Below are 20,163 nucleotides of genomic sequence, written 5' to 3' on the forward strand. Positions count from 1 at the left end.
GTGTGTGTGTGTGTATTTTTAAGTGAGTGTGTGTTTGAGTTTTTTTTGTGTGCTTTTTTTAGTTTGTTTTTATGTGTGTGTGTTTGTTTGTTTATTTTTTTTTGTGTGTGTTTTTTTTTGCGTGTGTGTGTGTGTTTTCTTGTGTGTGTGTGTTAGTTTTGTGTGTGTGTGTGTGTGTGTGTGTAAGTTTTTGTGCGTGTGTGTGTGAGTTTTTTTTGTGTTCATGTGTAAGTTTTTGTGTGTGTGTGTGTGTGTGTGTGTAAGTTTTTGTGTGTGTGTAAGTTTTTGAGTGTGTGTGTGTGTAAGTTTTGTGTGTGTGTGTGTGTGAATGTAAGTTTTCGTGTGCATGTGTAAGTTTTTTTGTGTGTGTGTTTGTGTGTGTGTAAGTTTTTGTGTGTGTGTGTGTGTAAGTTTTCGCGTGTGTGTGTGTAAGTTTTGGCGTGTGTGTGTAAGTTTTTGTGTGTGTGTGTAAGTTTTTGTGCGTGTGTGTAAGTTTTTGTGTGTGTGCAAGTTTTTGTGTGCATGTAAGTTTTTGTGTGCATGTAAGTTTTTGCGTGTGGGTCTAAGTTTTTGTGTTTGTGTGTGTAAGTTTTTGTGTGTCTATGCTTTTGTGTGTGGATGTAAGTTTTTTGTGTGTGTGTGTTAGTTTGTGTGTTTGTGTGTGTGTGTTTGTGTTAGTTTTTGTGTGTGTAAGTTTTTTTTGTGTGTGTGTGTGTGTATAAGTTTGTGTGTGCATGTAAGTTTTCGTGTGCTTGTGTAAGTTTTTGTGTGTGTGTGTGTGTGTGTGTTAGTTTTTGTGTGTGTGTGTAAGTTTGGGCGTGTGTGTGTATGTTTTCGTGTGTGTGTGTGTGTAAGTTTTTGTGTGTGTGTACGTTTTTTTGTGTGTGTGTTAGTTTTTGTGTGTGTGTAATTTTTTGTGTGTGTGTGAGTTTTGGCGTGTGTGTGTGATTTTTCGTGTGTGTGTGTGTGTGTGTAAGTTTTGTTTGTGTGTGTGTGTAATTTTTTTTGTGAATGTAATTGTTTGTTTGGATGTAATTTTTCGTGTGCTTGTGTGAGTTTTTGTGTGTGTGTGTGTGTGTGTAAGTTTTTGTGTTTGTGTGTGTAAGTTTTGGCGTGTGTGTGTAATTTTTAGTGTGTGTGTGTGTAAGTTTTCGTGTGTGTGTGTAAGTTTTTGTGTGTGTGTGTGTAAGTTTTTGTGTGTGTGTAAGTTTTTGTGTGCATGTATGGGGACCGGGGGAGGGCCTTTGGGGCCCAGGGAGGGCGTTTGGGGATCCAGAGCCCTTGAGGATTGGGTGGTCTTTTGGGAGCCCTGTGGACCTTTGGGGGCCGGGGGAGGGCCTTTGGGGGCCCGGGGGACCCTTGGAGGCCGGTTGGCCCTTTTGGAGCCCGGGGGACCTTTGAGGATCAGGGGAGGGCCTTTGGGGGTCTGAGGAGGGCGTTTGGGGGATAACATTTCGATATTTTAACTTTTTAGTTTACTTTTTGCGGCACATCCCTGTGGCGCATCCCTGCGGCGCATCCCCTGCGGCGCTTTCCTGACCCGCGGCGCATCCCTGCGGCGCATCCTGCGGCGCTTTCCTGCGGTGCCTCCCTGCGGCGCATCCCCTGCGGCGCTTTCCTGACCTGCGGCGCTTCCCCTGCGGCGTTTTCCTGACCTGCGGCGCATCCCTGCGGCACATCCTGTGACGCCTTCCTGCGGCGCATCCCTGCAGCGCATCCCCTGCGGCGCTTCCCTGGCCCGCGGCGCATCCCTGCGGCACATCCTGCGGCGCTTTCCTGGCCCACGGCGCATCCCGGCGGCCCTTCGCTGGTCCGGGGGACCGTTGGGGGCGGGGGGTTGGCCTTGGGGGCATAGGGAGGGCCTTTGGGGCACCGGGAGGGCCTTTGGGGGTCCGGGGGGGCAGTTGGAGACCTGGGGGACATTTGGGACCGGTGGATGGCCTTTGGGACCCCGTTGGTCCTTTGGGAGCTCGATGGGCCTTTGGGGGGCCCGGGGATGGCCTTTGGGGGTATGGGTGGGCCTTTGGGGACCGGTGGAGGGCCTTTGGGACCCTGTTGGTCCTTTGGGAGCTTGATGGGTCTTTTGGGGGCCCGGGGATGGCCTTTGAGGGTCTGGGTGGGCCTTTGGGGGCGCCGGTGGCCCTTTGGGAGCTTGGGGGACCTTTGAGGACCGTGGGCTTCCTTCGGGGTTGGGGTTGGATGATTGCAACCCTTTGGGGTTGGGGTAGAGGACCTCACAACACTGTTCAAATGAAACTTGTGTATTATAACGACCACAGAGTTTCACCCTTAAATTCTCTTCTAAAATCTCTTCAAAAATCATCTTTTAAAATGTCTCTAACTGTTTCGCCGAAATAATTCCATAACCAGTCTAAAACGGTTTTGCCCAAATAATCCCTAAACGTAATTCAGCGTTTTCGTTTTGTTCTTGACATCTCTGCGCTAATGCATTTCAAATTGATAAGAAACCTGATTCCCGCGCTAAAACAATTCATCGCTAAGATGTTTCTTGGAGAATTGTTTCCATGGCCTTTGGTTATTAATATCCTTTGGAGTTCGACCAAAAGAGTTGTTTCCGAGGCAAAGACATTAATGACTTGGATCTATTCCTGGAGAATCGTTTCTAGGTGAAAATTTTTAAAGTCTGACAGATGATGTCATTGGTTGATTGATCTGTCAAGAAAGGGGAATTAATTTGTTGTTTCTAAGGGGAATTATTGATTCTCGATAGGTGAATTGAGGTCGACAGCACATGTGTTCCAAGGTCGATGTTGTTGTTGTTGTAAGTGCACGCTCTCAGCGAATGTCAAGGTCGATGTTGTTGTTGTTGACACACTGGAAAAAGAGGTCATTGACCCCATTAACCACGTGTTCTCCCTAATGACTCTATGCCCATATTTGGACTCCAGTCAGTATTCTACGCCCATATAAGGACTCCCGTCACGACCTCCTGAGGCATCTCTACTTACTCCTTCATCTTTGACATAGATGATATCAACTAATGTTTATTTACAATGATTAGGATAGAAATCAGACAAAAAAGCAGACAAGTCTTTCTGTGTATCACTAGTTTTCCAACATCTTTGGACTATTGTGGTACGCACTCTAACATTTCAGGGGGGTAGGGGTTCAAACCCCCTAATCCCTCTCCCTGGATATAGCTTAGTTTTGGACTAAAGTTCTTTTTTAGATTAAAAAGTTTGAGAGTTGATGCTAAATTTTTTTATCTGATAAAAAAAATGCATCCATTTTTAAAACGTTTTTTCTTGGAGTAAACTAGTTTCATTTATTTATGATATTATTATGTATATTGATATAATGTATATTGATATTATTATTATGGACGGCCACACTGAACTGAGTTGAGGCATAGGCCACAACTCGTCCCCACTAGTGGAGACGAAATAAAAAGGAGAAGAGAAAAAGAAAACAGGCACATACGGAGCCCACGCGAAAAAGTAGTTTTTCTTGTTGCTGAAGATGGGGGACTTACATTATTTTACATGGGTTCTTAGGCTATAGTAATTCCAATGGTGTAGTTTATATTTCGGCTGGAAACATTTTTGAAAGGTTTTCAAGCTATTTTTCAAAAATTTCTATAAAATTGTTCTTGCAATTATTATTATTATTATTATTATTATTATTCATTTATTGCCCGTCAAAAAAAGGTACAAAAGGTACAGTAGACGGAGTAATCACTAAAGAAAACAAAAAAAAAAAAAAAAAAAAAAAATTCCTTTAAATGATGATTCTTCCTCATTCTATTTTTTTCAACGTGATTTTAAATTTTCGTTTATTTTAGGCTAGAGTTCGCTCTTTACTACAGTAAATCGATACAGTAATCGATCTTCTACAGTAAGGTCCTCTGATACGGTGAAACTGATGGTGTGAGTTTCATTAAGATTCTATGACTTTTAGGGTGTTTTCTCTTTTTTCTCTTTAAATCGATCCAGTAATCGATCTTCTACAGTAAGGTCCTCTGATACGGTGAAACTGATGGTGTGAGTTTCATTAAGATTCTATGACTTTTAGGGTGTTTTCTCTTTTTTCAAAAATAGGGCAAATTTTCTCAGGCTCGTAACTTTTGATGACTAAGATGAAACCTAAAATTGATGAAACTTAAATATTTAAAATCAGCATAAAAATCCGATTTTTTAAATGTATCTATTGATATTACAATTCCGTTTGTTAGAGTTTCGGTTACTATTGAGACGCTCGCTCTTGCTATACAGTTCGTTACCACGAACTGTTTGACAAACGCAGTGCCAAGTAGACACCACCTTCACATTCGATTTTACGTTAAGACCGATTCATAATCAGATTTTACGAATAACGAGATTTAGCTGGAGCTAATTCGAGCATACTGAAATTCTGCCGGGCTCAAATTAGTGCTAGCTAAATCTCGGTAATAGTAAAATCTCATTGTGAATGGACCCTTCAACTTATATTTTGTTATGAAAAATTCAAAAATGCAGTAACAGAATTGAATTGCTGAGTGAGCAATTAAATTCCATAAGCCATTCCTAGAAAGCCCTTCACGCTTGATCACAGCTTGAATTTTCATCTCCACTCCATATCTTGATTTTTGAAGTTTGTTTGTGCGAGAATTGAGAAGGCCTTATGCATTTTTTATATTCACCTAGTGTGTAAAGCTACAGTTACTACAACTTAACATAACATAACATAACTGAAAATTACCTTTGTGGTGTGAGGGTCACGTAACCCAGATAGCTATTCTATGACGAGGTAAAAAATCATGACCTTTAGTTTAATTTAGAAGATTCTGAAGTGAGGTATGGACGAGACTGACGGCACGTCCACACTACACCGTGGAACTTTTCATACTAGCTTTAACCTAGAATACTAAAGGGGGTACCGAGGAAGATTATACGAAGGGCTGGTATATTATACTCCTTCATCTTTGACATAGATGATATCAACTAATGTTTATTTACAATGATTAGGATAGAAATCAGACAAAAAAGCAGACAAGTCTTTCTGTGTATCACTAGTTTTCCATCATCTTTGGACTATTGTGGTACGCACTCTAACCACAATAATGACTAGTCTTCGCTATAAAATGGTTTCTGGCATGAAATGCAGTGATGGGTGGTTTTGCGGCGCTTACTGAGTGGGCAGAACCGGCAGTTTGCCCTCCCCTGAGGCTGTTGTTTGACGAGCAAGATTCAACTTTAGGATGTCTCCGATGGTTTCTTGCAGTTGAAGTGGCAAACCTGACGTTTCTTAACGATGTTACATATGTGGCTTTACCAGCGTTTCTTACAAAGTGATCATAAAGCCACGTGGCTGACGAGGTTTTTGTCCCAGGCGGTATGCATTGTGTGCCTAAATGGTAAACGAGTTATTGAAAGTTGCATTCATCTTGCCATAGAGAAGGCACATAGGCCAACGCCTGGTCTTTCTAACATCGGTAGATGTTATGGTAGATCGGTAGATCGAGAGACTGATCGGTCTCTCGTCAACTACATGAAGCAATTTAAAGCAGAGGCAGGTTCGCAATAAATTAGGATACACGATTATATTAAACATAAAATTAACAAATACGGATACAGACGAATGAAGAAATCTTGAAAGGACTAAAAATTTAATATTCAAGTCAGCCCCGAGAAATCAAATTACTGATCGAAAGCTAAAAAAGATGCTTAAATATTAAAGTTGAGTAAAATTCACCCACTCATGGTACTCACCTCCTGTATCTTTGTCTATGTTGAAGACTAGCTGACCAAATAGCTCCCTTCCCTTATGGTCAAAGACAAAACACACCTCCTACCTCCTTCTAGAAAGTAGAAATCTAGGAGGTAGAAATCCTACCTCCTTTCTATATCCCTCGGGGTAAAAAAACATGGATTCAATTCCGAAAACTGAATTCCTTTACGACACAATTCCTTTACGATACTTACAAAACTGAATTCCTTTACGACAAAAAATAAGCTGACTACAAATTTTTAAGTTATTTCCTTATGATGATTGTGACGATTTTAGGCGATAATCCTGATTTCTTTATGACTTTTTACGTTAGCATAGCGTGAAAGGACTTATTTAAGCGTGAAGGGCTATTCGAAATGTAACTACGTAAACACCTAGTATAGAAAATTGCGCATGTAGTAAAATAATTCTGAACCAGGGCCGTATCCAGGATTTTTTTCGGGGGGTGTGGGAGTGCGAAAAAAGCTGTAAAAACATTAAAAATTTGGTTATATTCATTTTTGTTACGTTTTTTACGAGTCGGACAAACATTTCAGGGGGGTAGGAGTTCAAACCCCCTATTCCCTCTCCCTGGATATAGCCTTGTTTTGGACTAAAATTCTTTTTTAGATTAAAAAGTTTGAGAGTTGATGCTAAATTTTTTTATCTGATAAAAAAAATGCATCCATTTTTAAAAAGTTTTTTCTTGGAGTAAACTAGTTTCATTTATTTATGATATTATTATGTATATTGATATAATGTATATTGATATTATTATGGACGGCCACACTGAACTGAGTTGAGGCATAGGCCACAACTCGTCCCCACTAGTGGAGACGAAATAAAAAGGAGAAGAGAAAAAGAAAACAGGCACATACGGAGCCCACGCGAAAAAGTAGTTTTTCTTGTTGCTGAAGATGGGGGACTTACATTATTTTACATGGGTTCTTAGGCTATAGTAATTCCATTGGTGTAGTTTATATTTCGGCTGGAAACATTTTTGAAAGGTTTTCAAGCTATTTTTCAAAAATTTCTATAAAATTGTTCTTGCAATGCACTTACCAATAAGACTAGCCGAAATAGCAGTTACCATTCCTTAATATTATTATTATTATATTATTATTATTATTATTATTATTATTCATTTATTGCCCGTCAAAAAAAGGTACAAAAGGTACAGTAGACGGAGTAATCACTAAAGAAAAAAAAAAAAAAAAAAAAAAAAAAATCCTTTAAATGATGATTCTTCCTCATTCTATTTTTTTCAACGTGATTTTAAATTTTCGTTTATTTTAGGCTAGAGTTCGCTCTTTACTAAATTGCGTCTGACGACGCAACCGTGAATTATATTGGGTTGCTTAGTATGTATCAACCAAGTTCTGTAAATTTAGCTTTCTCTATTAATGCACTATAGAATATTGAGTTTTAACTCTGTTGGGGGATCAAAAAAATGTTGGGGGATCAAAAAAAATGTCAGTATTAAGATTAGATTCGAATATCAATATTGGTATTTGCTATCGAGATCCCTGCATGGGTTATGTAGGCCTACTGTATTTTGTGTATGAACTGTTCTGAAGCCAGTATGACTAAGACGATATGAAAAATGGTTCCATTGTAACTGAACCCCCGTATAACTGAACTCCCGTGCAACTAAACCCCCGTGCAACTGAGCCCCCGTGCAACTAAACCCCCGTATAACCGAACCCCCGTGCAACTGAACCCCCGTACAACTGAACCACCGTGCAACTGAAACCCCGTGCAACCGAACCCCCGTGCTACTGAAACCTCATGCAACTGAACCCCCTTTAACTGAACCTTCGTGCAACTCAACCCCTGTGCAATTCAACCCCATTTAACTAAACCCCCGTGTAACTGAACCCCCATGTAACTGAACCCCCTTTCAACAGAACCCCCGTATAACCAAACCCCCGTGCCAGGGACGTTCGCAGGGGGGGGCCTCCGCACCCCCCTGAAATCTCACGATTTTTTTCATTTTCCCATAATTTTATGATTTTTCTCAGAGAATAATGGGTTTGAAGGATTTGGCCCCCCGAAACAAATTGCCCCCCCCCCCCGAAAAAAATTCCTGCGTACGTGTCTGCCCCGTGCAACTGAACCCTCATGCAACTGAACCCCCTGTAACTGAACCCTCGTGCAACTCAACCCCCGTTCAACTCAGCCCCATTTAACTAAACCCCCGTGTAACTGAACCCCAATGTAACTGTAACTGTGTGCAACCATGTTTTCATGTAACTGTGTGCTAACAGAACACAACTGATGAGCAAAAAGTGATGAAAGAGAGGGGTAATACAGAACTCTCAGCTACTATTCTTGGGAGACATCTGACAGTTTATAAGTGACCATGGGATTCCTGTGTTGTTTTAAAGTCACTTTTCTGTGAATAGGCAGCGTAGCGACAGAGTGCACCTGGCGACGATAAATCACATCAGTCCAGTTTTTATCAGGAAAAAATTACTCAGTGATAATTTATTGCTCCCGCTAGCATTATGCGCTTCTAGGTCCGGGCCTAGGGACCTAGGGGTAAATACAGGCCTGAGCGTGCGCATATTTCCTTTTGGTGAATTTACTTTCCCTTTAAGCACTCTCTGAAAGTTCCAGCTTAATACACAAATCCCTTTTTGAGATATGCCATTTTGAAAATCTGCATGCACATAGTGTCTTTTGATTTAGTTCAAGTTCCACCTCAAATACCTCATTCTGTCAAATTTTCAACTTAATATGCGTAACCTTAAAGTGCTAGTTTAATAGTAGCAGAGGTCGTAGTAGGAGCAGTAGAAGTAATAATAGTGTTGAATTAGTAGTAGTAGTAGCAGTATTAATAGCAGTAGTAGCAGGTAGATGCCCCAGAAGTTTCATCTTGATACGCTAAGCTGTTCCAAACAAAATTGCTGATACACCTGTATCAGCAATCTGTATGTTATTGCAAGTTCCCAATTGTTAAAATGTAAGGTTTTTATAGAAGGGATGGTCGTAAAAACTTTGAAGGAGGCTCCTTTGATTGGAAATTGAAAGTTCAATTTAAATTTCTAATAATAAAATGTAATCAAAGGACAATAAGCTTTTTCCTCTTAACCTACCCCCCCCCCCCCCCCAAATACATCCGATCAAAATAAAAATAAATATTTTGTTCTGAAAGATCAAATAACCACGCCTTTGGGGTTAACAACCCCACCAGCAGCATCTGGGGCAAGGGCTGTAGGTTAAGCTAGTTGCTCATTGCTAACACATAAGATTTTTGTAGAAAAAATTTCGAAAATTTCATTCGATTGGAAATCAAAATTTCCAGTGTACTTTATCAGAGTTAAAAGTTATCGGAGGGCTTCCACCCCACCCTATTTTCCCCCCAAATACGTCCGATCTATATTTTGGGACGGTCATTTTATTTAAAACAGTTTAAAGGTTAAATAACTATACCATAGTTAAATAACTATGGTTCATAACCCTATTGTGTTTTACCCAATGTAAGTACGGTGGTTGAGTTGCACAAGGGTTCAGTAGCACGAGGGTTCAGTTGCACGGGGGCTCAGTTGTACGGGGGTTCAGTTGCACGGGGGTTCGGTTATACGAGGGTTCAGTTGCACGGGGGTTCAGTTACATGGGGGTTCAGTTACAATGGGGTTCAGTTACACGGGGGTTTAGTTAAATGGGGTTGAGTTGCACGGGGGTTGAGTTGCACAAAGGTTCAGTTAAAGGGGGTTCTGTTGCATGAGGTTTCAGTCGCACTAGGGTTCAGTTGCACGGGGTTTGGTTATACGGGGGTTCAGTTGCACGGTGGTTCGGTTAGACGGGGGTTCAGGTACACGGTGGTTCAGTTACACGATGGTTCAGTTACACGGGGGTTCAGTTACAGGGGTTCAGTTATACGGGGGTTCAGTTACACGCACACCATGAAAAATGGCTATGAAAATTCAAAAGAATAAATCAATAAGATTTAAAAATTGCAAATAAATAGATAAAATTTAAAAGAAATAATGTTCAAAAATATAAAAAAATTTAATAAAACAAATATACATAATATACGAACATACTGGGCATACTATCAGTTCAACTATGTAAGTAGGCTCAGATGGTAAAATTCAATATACACATGCACAGTATACAAATATACTGGTTTTGGTTTTAATACATAAAACATATTATAGGAAAATTCAGCAGGATTGTATGCTGCTTGCTTATATTTATTTGCGGAATTTTATGAGCGTGATCAATGTTGACTAGATCATGGGCTGAATAAGCTCATTTGCTACTTGATGGTTAATTATTATTTTTTTTTTTTTTTTAATCTAAGACCTTTCTTTTTTTTTGTTTTAGAGGGATAATCGTTAATGTGCAAGTTTAAAGTATCACAACACTCATCATAAAATATTTTTCTTCCCTGGATCCATCTTTGGTCCATTCATACCAAATAATTGCGATTTTCTAGGATTTTTAGTTGGTTGTTTCAAAATCATAAAATTCATAAGGAAGTGCCACATTTTGGTCAGTGTTGCCACATTTAATCGTGAAAATAAATAAACAAAACTTTTTGATTCGCTAAACTTGACAATGCTTTTTGTCCGTAAAACTTCAAACGTTACCAATCCGTTGACTTCCAGAGAAAATTGTACCTTCAGAGAAAAGCTACACCTACTGATGCTGTTTGATGTTTAACTTGATGTTTAGGATATGTTTTAGCTTTTTCTTCTTTTTTTTATAATTTTTCGCTTGCATTCATTTTTTTTTCAAATTTCGCACCCACTAACAAAACCGCATAACTGCATATCTAGGTCTTTTCCCTTAAAAAGTGAATTATAATTTCACTTATTTTATTTTAATTTTTTAGAAATTTTAAGTTTTTTTCTATTTTTTTAATTTTATCTAATTTCTGATCTTTTTCCTTAAAAAGTGATATTTTTTTGCGATTTCCGACGTCCTAAAAAGTTAATTATTTTCTGAATTCTTTAAGGTATTGAATTCTTAATATGGTAATGTCAGTTTACAGCTGCTAACTCAAATAATCAGATTCAATTTTCACTGTCCTTGGTTATTTAATAATGAATTTGACAATAAAAATTAAAGAAAAAAATGGGATGAATAGACTTAATGTGATCAAAGGCAAAAACCGCACATACCCTTGGTTTCTGCGTGTATTTCAAACGGAAGAGTTTATTTTTTGAGGAGATTTTGTAACACCCTTATGGAAAAGCGTTTGAATTTCAGTGAAACAGCTATTGAACATTTTCAACTTTCTCTCAGATTCTCTTATAAAACACTAATTCTTCAACTCACCAGCAACAAGATATATTTGATCCAAAACTAAAACGGATAAGGATTTACAAACCAAGGTGTTACCTAGTAATTCAATTTTTTTCAGCTTAAATGTAGCTACTTGATGTTTCAGTCATTTTTTTTTAAAGAAGCTGTTGCAATAAGGTGATGTCATGATGAGCGAAATGAAATGATATCATAAAATGCGTAGATTTTTATCATGATTTGGTGGAAGACAATTGATTGAGAAGTTTAAATAATCAAATAATCAGGTTTAATTTTCACTGACCTTGGTTATTTAATAATGAATTTGACAATAAAACTTAGAGAAAAAATGGGAAAAATAGATTAATGAGATTAAAGTAAAAAAGGCGTACATACCCTTGGTTTCTGCGTGTATTTCGAACGGAAGAGATATATTTTTTGCGGAGATTTTGTCACATCCTTATGGAATATCGTTTGAATTTCAATGCAACAACTATTAAAAATTTTCAACTTTCCTCTCAGATTCCCTAATAAAACACTAATTCTTCAACTCATCAGCAACAAGATATATTTGAACCAAATATAAGGATATACAAATCAAGGTGTTACCTAGTAATTCAATTTTTTTCAGCTTAAATGTAGCTACTTGGTGTCTCTGTCATTTTTTTTTTTAAGAAGCTGTTGCAGTAAGGTGATGTCATGATGAGCGCAATAAAATGATGTCTTAAAATGCGAAGATTTTTATCATGATTTGGTGGATGACGAATTATTGGGAAGTTGTTAAGCTAGGTGACTGAAACTTTCATGAATGAATGAATTTATTTATTGAATCAACTCAATACAACACGGCAACATAACGATAATACACCTCGACAATGAGCAGAGCTCGTTATCGTTGGGGGCAACCAATATAAGGATTGAAAAATCAACCAACAATCAACAAAAAAAACAATAAATAAATAAAAGTTGATCACAAAACTGGGAAAGAAAAGGCTAGGAGACTAAAAGAAAAGGAAAAATACCAAAAAGAGAAAAAAAGTGATGCCATGCGCACAAGAAGTGACCCCAAAACAAAACAAAATACATAAAGGGTGTACAAATACATAAAATACAAAAAAAAAAAAAATATTCTTTTCAAATTATACTGGGTATGTCCAAATGACTTGATTGGCATTTTTTCAATCAATCTATGTTAATTTAAAATCAACGTTAGGGACACAGGGTTTATAGTTGGTCTAACCCAACCAAAAAAAGAATCTACTTTTTATACAGATTTCAAATATTCGGATTTTGAATTTGCCCATTAAAAGTTGTATTTTTATTTAGAGTTTTAATATTTATTCATTTATCATCGATTGAGTCTTGATGTATCCAAAAAATGAAGCTTTGGCCCAAAAATATATTTTACTTTAGTGCTATCAAAACAAATTTACAAAAAATATGTAGATGTAAACAGTATCATTGAATTGCGCCATTAAATATATCTCTATAGCCTTTTGGTGGCCTACTAGACTTGGTAAAAAAAATAAAGAAAGGAGACATTCCTATTTCCAATGCAAAAAAGTTTTTTTTTCAAGATGGGGGGGGGGATCGAAACCTTTAATTTCAGGTTTTTGACCATAGGGACTCTAATGATGTATTTGTCTCTTCCATCCGCCGGCATTTTTGAGGCCTTTCAAACTCTTTTTCAAAACTCTCAAAATTTTGTTTTCAAACTCACGTTCCAATTATTGTTCTTGAGTCACCTTTAAATGAAAAATTTTTCTCGCTTGATAGTATTTTTTTAAACGCGGTTTTTAAACTTTTGCTTACTATATTCTGTAGTTCGCTCTTTATTAGGATACAGCTACTGCGTCGACCGTCACCTTGGCGTTTGATTCAATGGCCTTTTTTTTTTATCATTTTACCATGGCAAATCCATCAAAGGGGTGGAAAGCTTCATTGTTTTGTGAATTCATTGCTCAGCTAATGTCTCTTGGAGTGTTCATCATGACTGGGTTTAATCCTTCAGAATAGAACGTAATCTGGTATTTTTTACTCCAAAGCCTTCTTTCGTGAATCTTTACTCCCCTCTATATAAATCCTGCACAAGAGTTACCAAATATGGCTACCCACCTTATGCAACTCATGGCACCCATGACACTCACCACACCCAAATTAGCACCGCTGCAAAGGGTCCAGAATATAGATCGAGATCCTCAGTAAATGAGCATCAGCTGCCTTTGAAAAGAAAGCTTGATGTAGATGCAATGACTGCTATTTACAAACAAACTTTCCATTCAGCTCTGATAGTATTATTAGTATAAATGGTGGGATCAGTGAAGATGTTAAAAGTAGAATAGCCAAGGCTCAGGGTGTTTTTTCACAGTTAAAAAAAGTTTTGAAGAATAGAAAGATATATCTGCAAACCAAGATTATAATATTAGAAGCTACGATGATGGAAATCGTCAAATATGGCTCTGAAGCATGGGCGCCCCGAAAAGCGTATGAATATTTGCTAGGTGTTTTCCAAAGAAATTTCTTTAAAATTGCTCTGGGTACCCGGCTGACTGACCGTATTTGAAAAAATAGGCTATACGAAAATTGTAGTTCAATACCGCTTTCTAGGGCTATAATGAAAGAAAGGTTGAGGTGGCTAGGGCGCGTTAATTGGATGAAGGATGACAGATTGTCGAAGATTGTTCTTTTTGGCCAACCGTCTAGGGCTAAACGGAAAACAGGTCGTCCCCGTCTGGGGTGGGAGGACGTCATAAAGAAACATTTAAAGGAAATGGGAACTTCGTGGACGGGTGTTAAAATTGAGGCTTTGAATAGATTGGGATGGAGGAGGAGTGTGCGTAGCTGTGTTGGCCTCAGGTGGCTTGGTGCTGCGGTGAGTTGTTAATAGTAGTAGTAGTAGTAGTAGTAGTAGTAGTAGTATTCAGCTCTTTCCTCCACCGTTTACCAGGGTAGTAAGGTAAACGTGTTAGCGACAGTTTGATCTCATTGCTTGAAGGATGAAACATCTTGAGGAAATTACTCGAAAAAAGCTTTATTGTTTATCTACATCTATTCGGAACCAATTTCCAGCAAATATTATCCCATCAAAGCCATCTGCCGATTCCTAAAACGAAGATTCTATAGATTTACCAAAACTTGGTAACTGAGCTTTATCAAAGGATTATTTTTCAAAGCGAATTGTTAAATTTAAAATACTTATACAAAATTTGGAGCGTAGAGTGAAACTTTAAATAGATTAGAGGGGAGAAGGATCATGCGTAGGTGTGTTGGGCTCAGGCGACATGTTGGTGCAGTAAGTTGTTAAAAGTTGTAGAAAGGAATTTGGGCAAGAGGGTCACACGGCAAATTGAAGTCTAAATATCGGGGTTGCCCTTTTTAAAGGGCTGTGATCCTACCCTGTTCCCAGGGGACCCATTGAAGCTCTCTTAAGTACTGTTAAAAAAAACATCCATTAATCCTCTCTCTATCTTTTTGGAACTAGTAATTCTTTGGTCGTAAGGAGGGTATCATTATAGACATCGGCATTGTATCTTTGTCTTTGTTTTTATTTGTTTATTTTTCCAGAAACACCTCCAAACCTTGATGGTCACATCATATGCGACCTCGGAAAAGGACTTTGTGACGATGTTAGGATAGATGGATCTGGCTTCATTAATACAACAGAATTAAGCTGCCGTCGAACAGCCAATGGAAATCATTTGACGCCCACGAAGGCGGCTTATGTTAATAGCAAGCTTGTAAGGTGTCACTTGGGTACAAATAATACTGGAAGCTATGAAATTGAGGTGTGTGGATTTTGTAGACTTATCTTTTCGATCTAGATATGTTGAGCCAACTTATAATCAGAGAGATTTTGAAGAACTTGAAAAGCGTTGAAGATACTTAATTCAAATTTTAGTGTCTGTGAATGCTTTACGGCAACCTCCCTCGTCGAGGTTTCCAAAAATTTGGCAACCTCCAAATTTTGACCAATTTCGGATATTCTATAGTTGAAAACATATTTTCCTGCTGTTAAAGCTCTATTCATTTCCTTGATGTTTTGCATCTCCTGGAGGGAGGGGGATACACTTTATACCAAAATAAAATGCCAGCAGCCGTAGACCCCATAGTTCATAATTTAAAATGTGTGGTTCTATGACAGTTTTGGTGTTAAGGGGCAAAATAAACGCTTAAAAATAGAAAATTCTAATGGGATTTTGATATTTAAGATTTTTCTACTTTATACAAAGTTTCAGAGGATACCCCTCCCCCCGGAGGGCATCTTCTAAAAAAAAGTCCGTTTGGTCATTAATCTTGGTTCAGCTCATTGCTCCTCAGTACTCAACTTCTTAAGCCCTGCCCCTCGACATAAGGTAAGTTGGATCGGTTTTATCTGAACTTTTTATTTCTTTCTTTTATAATTTTTTTTTTTTGTGTAGTTATGTTTCTTTTCTCTTCTTTTTTTCCCAATGCAATCTGCATTGGTTACAAATATCCAAAGGTATTAGAAATTGAATTGAGTTTTTTTTTCAATTTCTATTTAACTTGACAAGGCATTTGTTTCAGTTTTTCAAACTATAAAAATGTATACTTCTTCAAAATAATTGGTCAGAGGCAATTATCAGAGGCAACGCAATAGCCTTGCCTATAGTAAGGGGCCATAAGACTTCAATGTATTGTATTGTAACCTGTCTTACAAAAATGAAAATGATAGAGTACAATTAATTCAAAGAAAAGAAAAAAAATCAACACTCAAACACAACTACAAATATTAGTCCTAAAAACTAAAAACTGACATTTGCCATTAATGGCAAATCAATCATTATTCTTAGTTAATTTATTATTATTATTATTATTGTTTCTAAGAGGCATTTCATATGGAAGAAGCAGCCCTATAAACTTCGGAAATGGCTCATTAAATCGGAAATTGATAGTTCTAGTTCCCCTATTCAGAGTGAAATGTGTCAAAGGGCAACTAGCTCAACCCCCTCAGAGCTCCTTTCCCCTAAATGCATCTGATCAAAATCTTGAGATAGCCATTTTGTTCAAAATAATCAAAAGGTCAAATAACTGTACCTCCAGGGTTTACCAAACCCCCCACAGCCCTTTTTCACGTGCAGAATTTATCATTAGAAAGAGGGGTGGGGGATATTTGAATTGAGGAGATTTTGGGAAGGCTAAGGGTATCAAGGTGAAATTTCGGAGAATGTTGATGTTTGATTTTGTTAATTAAATCAAAAGATAATATGTGAATCCAGTTTATCAAAAAGGTTTATCTGCAATATTGCAAGAACAGTTGAGTGCATTAAGTTTTAACATTCAGGGCATGTTGATGCAGTGGCGGATCCGGGGGGGGGGGAGGGGGTCACGCCTCCCCTAGCCTAGTTTAAAGTAGTGTAATTTACTTAATTAACTCAAGTTTGCGTTAATTAAGCTTGCTCCTAACGCAAGTTTATCGGATCAATCTATTTTGCCCCCCCTCTTCAAAAAAATCCTGGATCCGCCCCTGTGTTGAGGAGGATGTCAAAAAGTTGTCGGAAGGAAACCAGTTCTTCTCCCACTCCCTTTATAGCTGCCCTCCCCCCCCAAGATATCTGATTCAAATTTTGGGATTGCCATCTTGTTGAAAATGGTCAAAAAGTCAAATATCAATGCCTCCAGGTATCAAAAACCCCCCACAGTCCATGGGGCAAGTGTTGTACTTTATATAAATTGTACATCGTTCATATGTAAGGTTGGTTTGATCCACTGGAGTCCCCTAAAAGACTAAATTTATTAAGGCAAAGCTTTTAGGAAATGTTGAGGGCAATGTCAAATAAAATCATTCGGTTTAATTTTTTATAAATTTCAATCTTGTATTAATATAATTAATACCTCAAAGAGTCATATTTTGCCCTTTGTTTAAAAGGATCCTTGCTAAATATAAACAAATAAAAAATAATTGTGGTTTAGCACGCTATTTTAATTTTAGAGTTTTTTTCCTTAAATTTTCCCTTAAAGTAAATTAGTAAATTTGCTCAAAGTTATACAAGTTGGCCTTTGCTTAGGTTGTTTGCATAAGGTCTTTTATTGGGAAAAGGAGGCATGTTTGATCAAGGGTATTTTTCGAAAAAGTAAAGGTATTGAGGTGAAATTTTGGGGAATGCTGGTCGTTACGTTGAGTTAAATCAAAAGAAGATATCGGCATCCAAGTTATCAAAAAAGACGCAACTGCAATCTTAGAAACTTTCAGGGCCACTACTACTACTGCTACTAATTAAATTGAATATTCAAGTCAAAGTTAAAACGAACAAAATTAGCACAAATATTGGCTTGACTCATGCGTTTCTCCCCCTCACCTAACCGTAAAAGTGTAAAGCTTATTGCACTATTTGCGCTTCACTGAAGACGAAATATGGTACAAATATTTCCTTTCATGTTTACAACATTGAAAAACGATACATACAGTGATTATTTTGAATTGCTGAGTTTCAAGGGATTAATTAATGTAACTATATAGCCTATTAAATGTACAGTTTATTTACATAAGTTGTTTCCAGTCGTCTTGATTTTCTATTTATTTATATTTATTATTAATTTATATTACTTGATTTTAATTATAGTCAAGGTACATATAGTTTTCAATAAACGCATATGACACAAGAGGCTTTAGACTTTTACAGTAAGAGAAGGGGAAAAAAGGCAGTAGCCAAACTCATGTTTGTATTATTTTTTGTTCGTTTTAAGTTTGATTTGAGCATTTAATTTAATTTTTACTCGTTTTAATATTTATTTATTCATTTATATTATTACCTAATATTTCTATGTTTTCTATTATTGTTTATTTTAATTTCTGCTCGTTTTGGGTTTCGTTTATTCTTTAGTAGTAATTTTCGGTCGTTTTGACTTTTAATTATGATACGAATTTATTTTTCTGGTCCTAAGATTAATATGGCTCTTTACTTTTTTTTGAAAAACTTCTTTTCGGAAATTTTTTAATTAATTACTAGTAATTGGCTTTCAAGTTGCAATTCATGATCGAGAAGTTTTCTATCTGCGAACGAAATTAAAATATTGAATTTTTTAACGACTTTTTGAATTTTCAACATATTTTTGTATTGACGACTATTAATACAGCTTTTTAGTTTAGTTAAGTTTATTTTAATTGAATAATTAAGGCTAGATTGTAAAAAAAAAACGCTACTATAAAATAAAATTTAAATATTTTCGTACTTCCATAATCTTTATAATAAGAAAATCTCTCATTATAATAAGAAAATGAATAATTTGATGCAATTAGTGATAATAAAATGAACTGTTAAATACAATAAACATTGAATTAAAAATTATTATTAAAAATATAATTAAATATGGAATAAATTAAAATAAAGATAGCCCATTTGGGTCGAAAATCAAAATTTTTTCAGTATAGACTTTATACTAAAAGGGCATTTTAACAATCTGCTGCAAAGGAAAGCCGAAAAAGGAAATCCGAAAAAGCCTTAAAAAATTGTATTTATGTTTATTTTAAAAATTAAATATATTTAATTTAACTAAAAAATAGAATATAAATAAATATTTATGTTTATATTAAAAATTATTTAAAAAAATTATGTTTATATTTTAAATCAAAGTACCTAAGTTAATCGGTTTTTCGTTCTTTTTTTTAATGTGAAAAGTGCATTTTGCTGTGATTTATTGCTGATTTGTTTCATAATGCCTTAATAATATAGGCCTGTAGGCCTTAATAATATAGGCCTAAGCTTTAGTAATATAGGCCTAGGCCTTAATAATATAGGTCTATATTTACCTGAATCTATATAGGTGTATAAGAGTTTAATTGTACCTATAAATTCAGGTTTGCTTATTTGATTTTTTTTTATTAATTGCCGGGGAATGCCAAAAGCAATGAAATTACATTAAAGGGAATCAAGTACGAATTCGATTAAATGAAGCATAATAAATAAATCAAAGATCAAGGTTACTTCTTCGTATAATTACCTTGACGTTTGAGGTATTGGTCCTATTTATAAACAAGCTTTTTAACACCCTCTTCATAATTCGTTACCGCCAAGGATTTGGCAGTTTCTTTGAGCCTTTCGTCAATTTGAAAGCACTGCTCCTCCTGCCATTTGCTCTATTCAGGGTAAAGATGAAAGTAACCTGGCGCTAAGTCGAGTCTATATGGTGACATGAGCAAGAACTGTAAGGACGGGACTTGTTATGGTAAGAACAATTTCAGAAATCAGCATGTCGCTTGTTCTGTTTTGAATAGTATCCGTAGCTGGCGCCTCAATGTGCCAGTTTAAAAAACCTCAGTGTGTCAGTTAAAAAAAAAAAAAAAAAAAAAACTATATTCGGGAAAAAATAAATACGTAAATATATACACAACTATTGCTCGCTTAAAGAGATCAGATTTGTCGTGAGGTGTACTGTCAAGCACTTTCTTAACGCGTCATCTCTTTGCCTTTTGTTCTTTCTGTGCTTAACGTGGAATTTACTCTGTGCCTTCTGTGCTTTTTATATATAAATCCTAAAAACAAAAATGTCTTACGTAGGTAGCGCAGCATGTCGCTTGTCCTGTTTCGAATAGTCTCCGTAGGTGGCGCAAAATTTCACAATAAGAATCTGCAGTATTTGTTGTTCCCAGCTATATGAACCCTGAAAGTAATAGCACTCCCCCTCCCCTACCTGTTCCTGACTGTATACAGTTCCACAAACAATACACATTTTCGACCCCAAAGCACAGTTACCACCACCCCCTGCAGTGGTTGGACGTTTGTTTAAATTTTTTAGGTTTGTTTCGGGAATTGCTGTTCATCTATTGTGGCTGATGTTTTGATTTGGGTCTCATCACCTGTAATTTTCCCTGAATTGAAGAAGTGGTTTGCGAAGGGGGAGGGGCTTCCGAACTGACCAACAGCTCAAAGAAATCGTTGAAGCTCACTTCAAACCATAACGAGTAATATTTTATGAAGAGGTATTGCAAAGCTTGGTCACAGAAATGATAGATAACTAAATCATCAAGGGGATCATGTAGAAAAGTAACCTTGATTTTGTACTACTTTTGGGCATAAAATCATTTTTTTTACAGTCCCCGTGTTTCTTTCATGGCCAAACGAAGGCTTGTTTAAATTCATTTTAATCAATTTGTTTAATATCTGTTTTGATAGGCCAGAGGCAAAAGTGTTTAGTACTAACTACACTGTCCTAGCTTGTTGGTCATAAGGAATTTTTTCTTCAATT

The 20,163-nt window shown here is 36.8% G+C and overlaps 1 protein-coding gene across 2 annotated transcripts in view; it reads left to right on the plus strand.

Annotated features, from left to right (window-relative positions):
- Positions 1-20,163, plus strand: part of LOC148939181 (terminal nucleotidyltransferase 4B-like) — a 585,918-nt gene that overhangs the window by 541,312 nt on the left and 24,443 nt on the right. For both annotated transcript variants that reach the window (XM_089107013.1, XM_089107012.1), the window contains one exon: positions 14,524-14,744. In XM_089107013.1, coding sequence (XP_088963139.1) covers positions 14,524-14,744 — 221 coding nt within the window. The remainder of the gene's footprint in view (positions 1-14,523; positions 14,745-20,163) is intronic.

Source organism: Artemia sp. Qi Xiang Cuo, chromosome 21 (assembly GCF_049724085.1).
Source record: "Artemia sp. Qi Xiang Cuo chromosome 21, ASM4972408v1, whole genome shotgun sequence".
NCBI lineage: Eukaryota > Metazoa > Arthropoda > Branchiopoda > Anostraca > Artemiidae > Artemia > Artemia sp. Qi Xiang Cuo.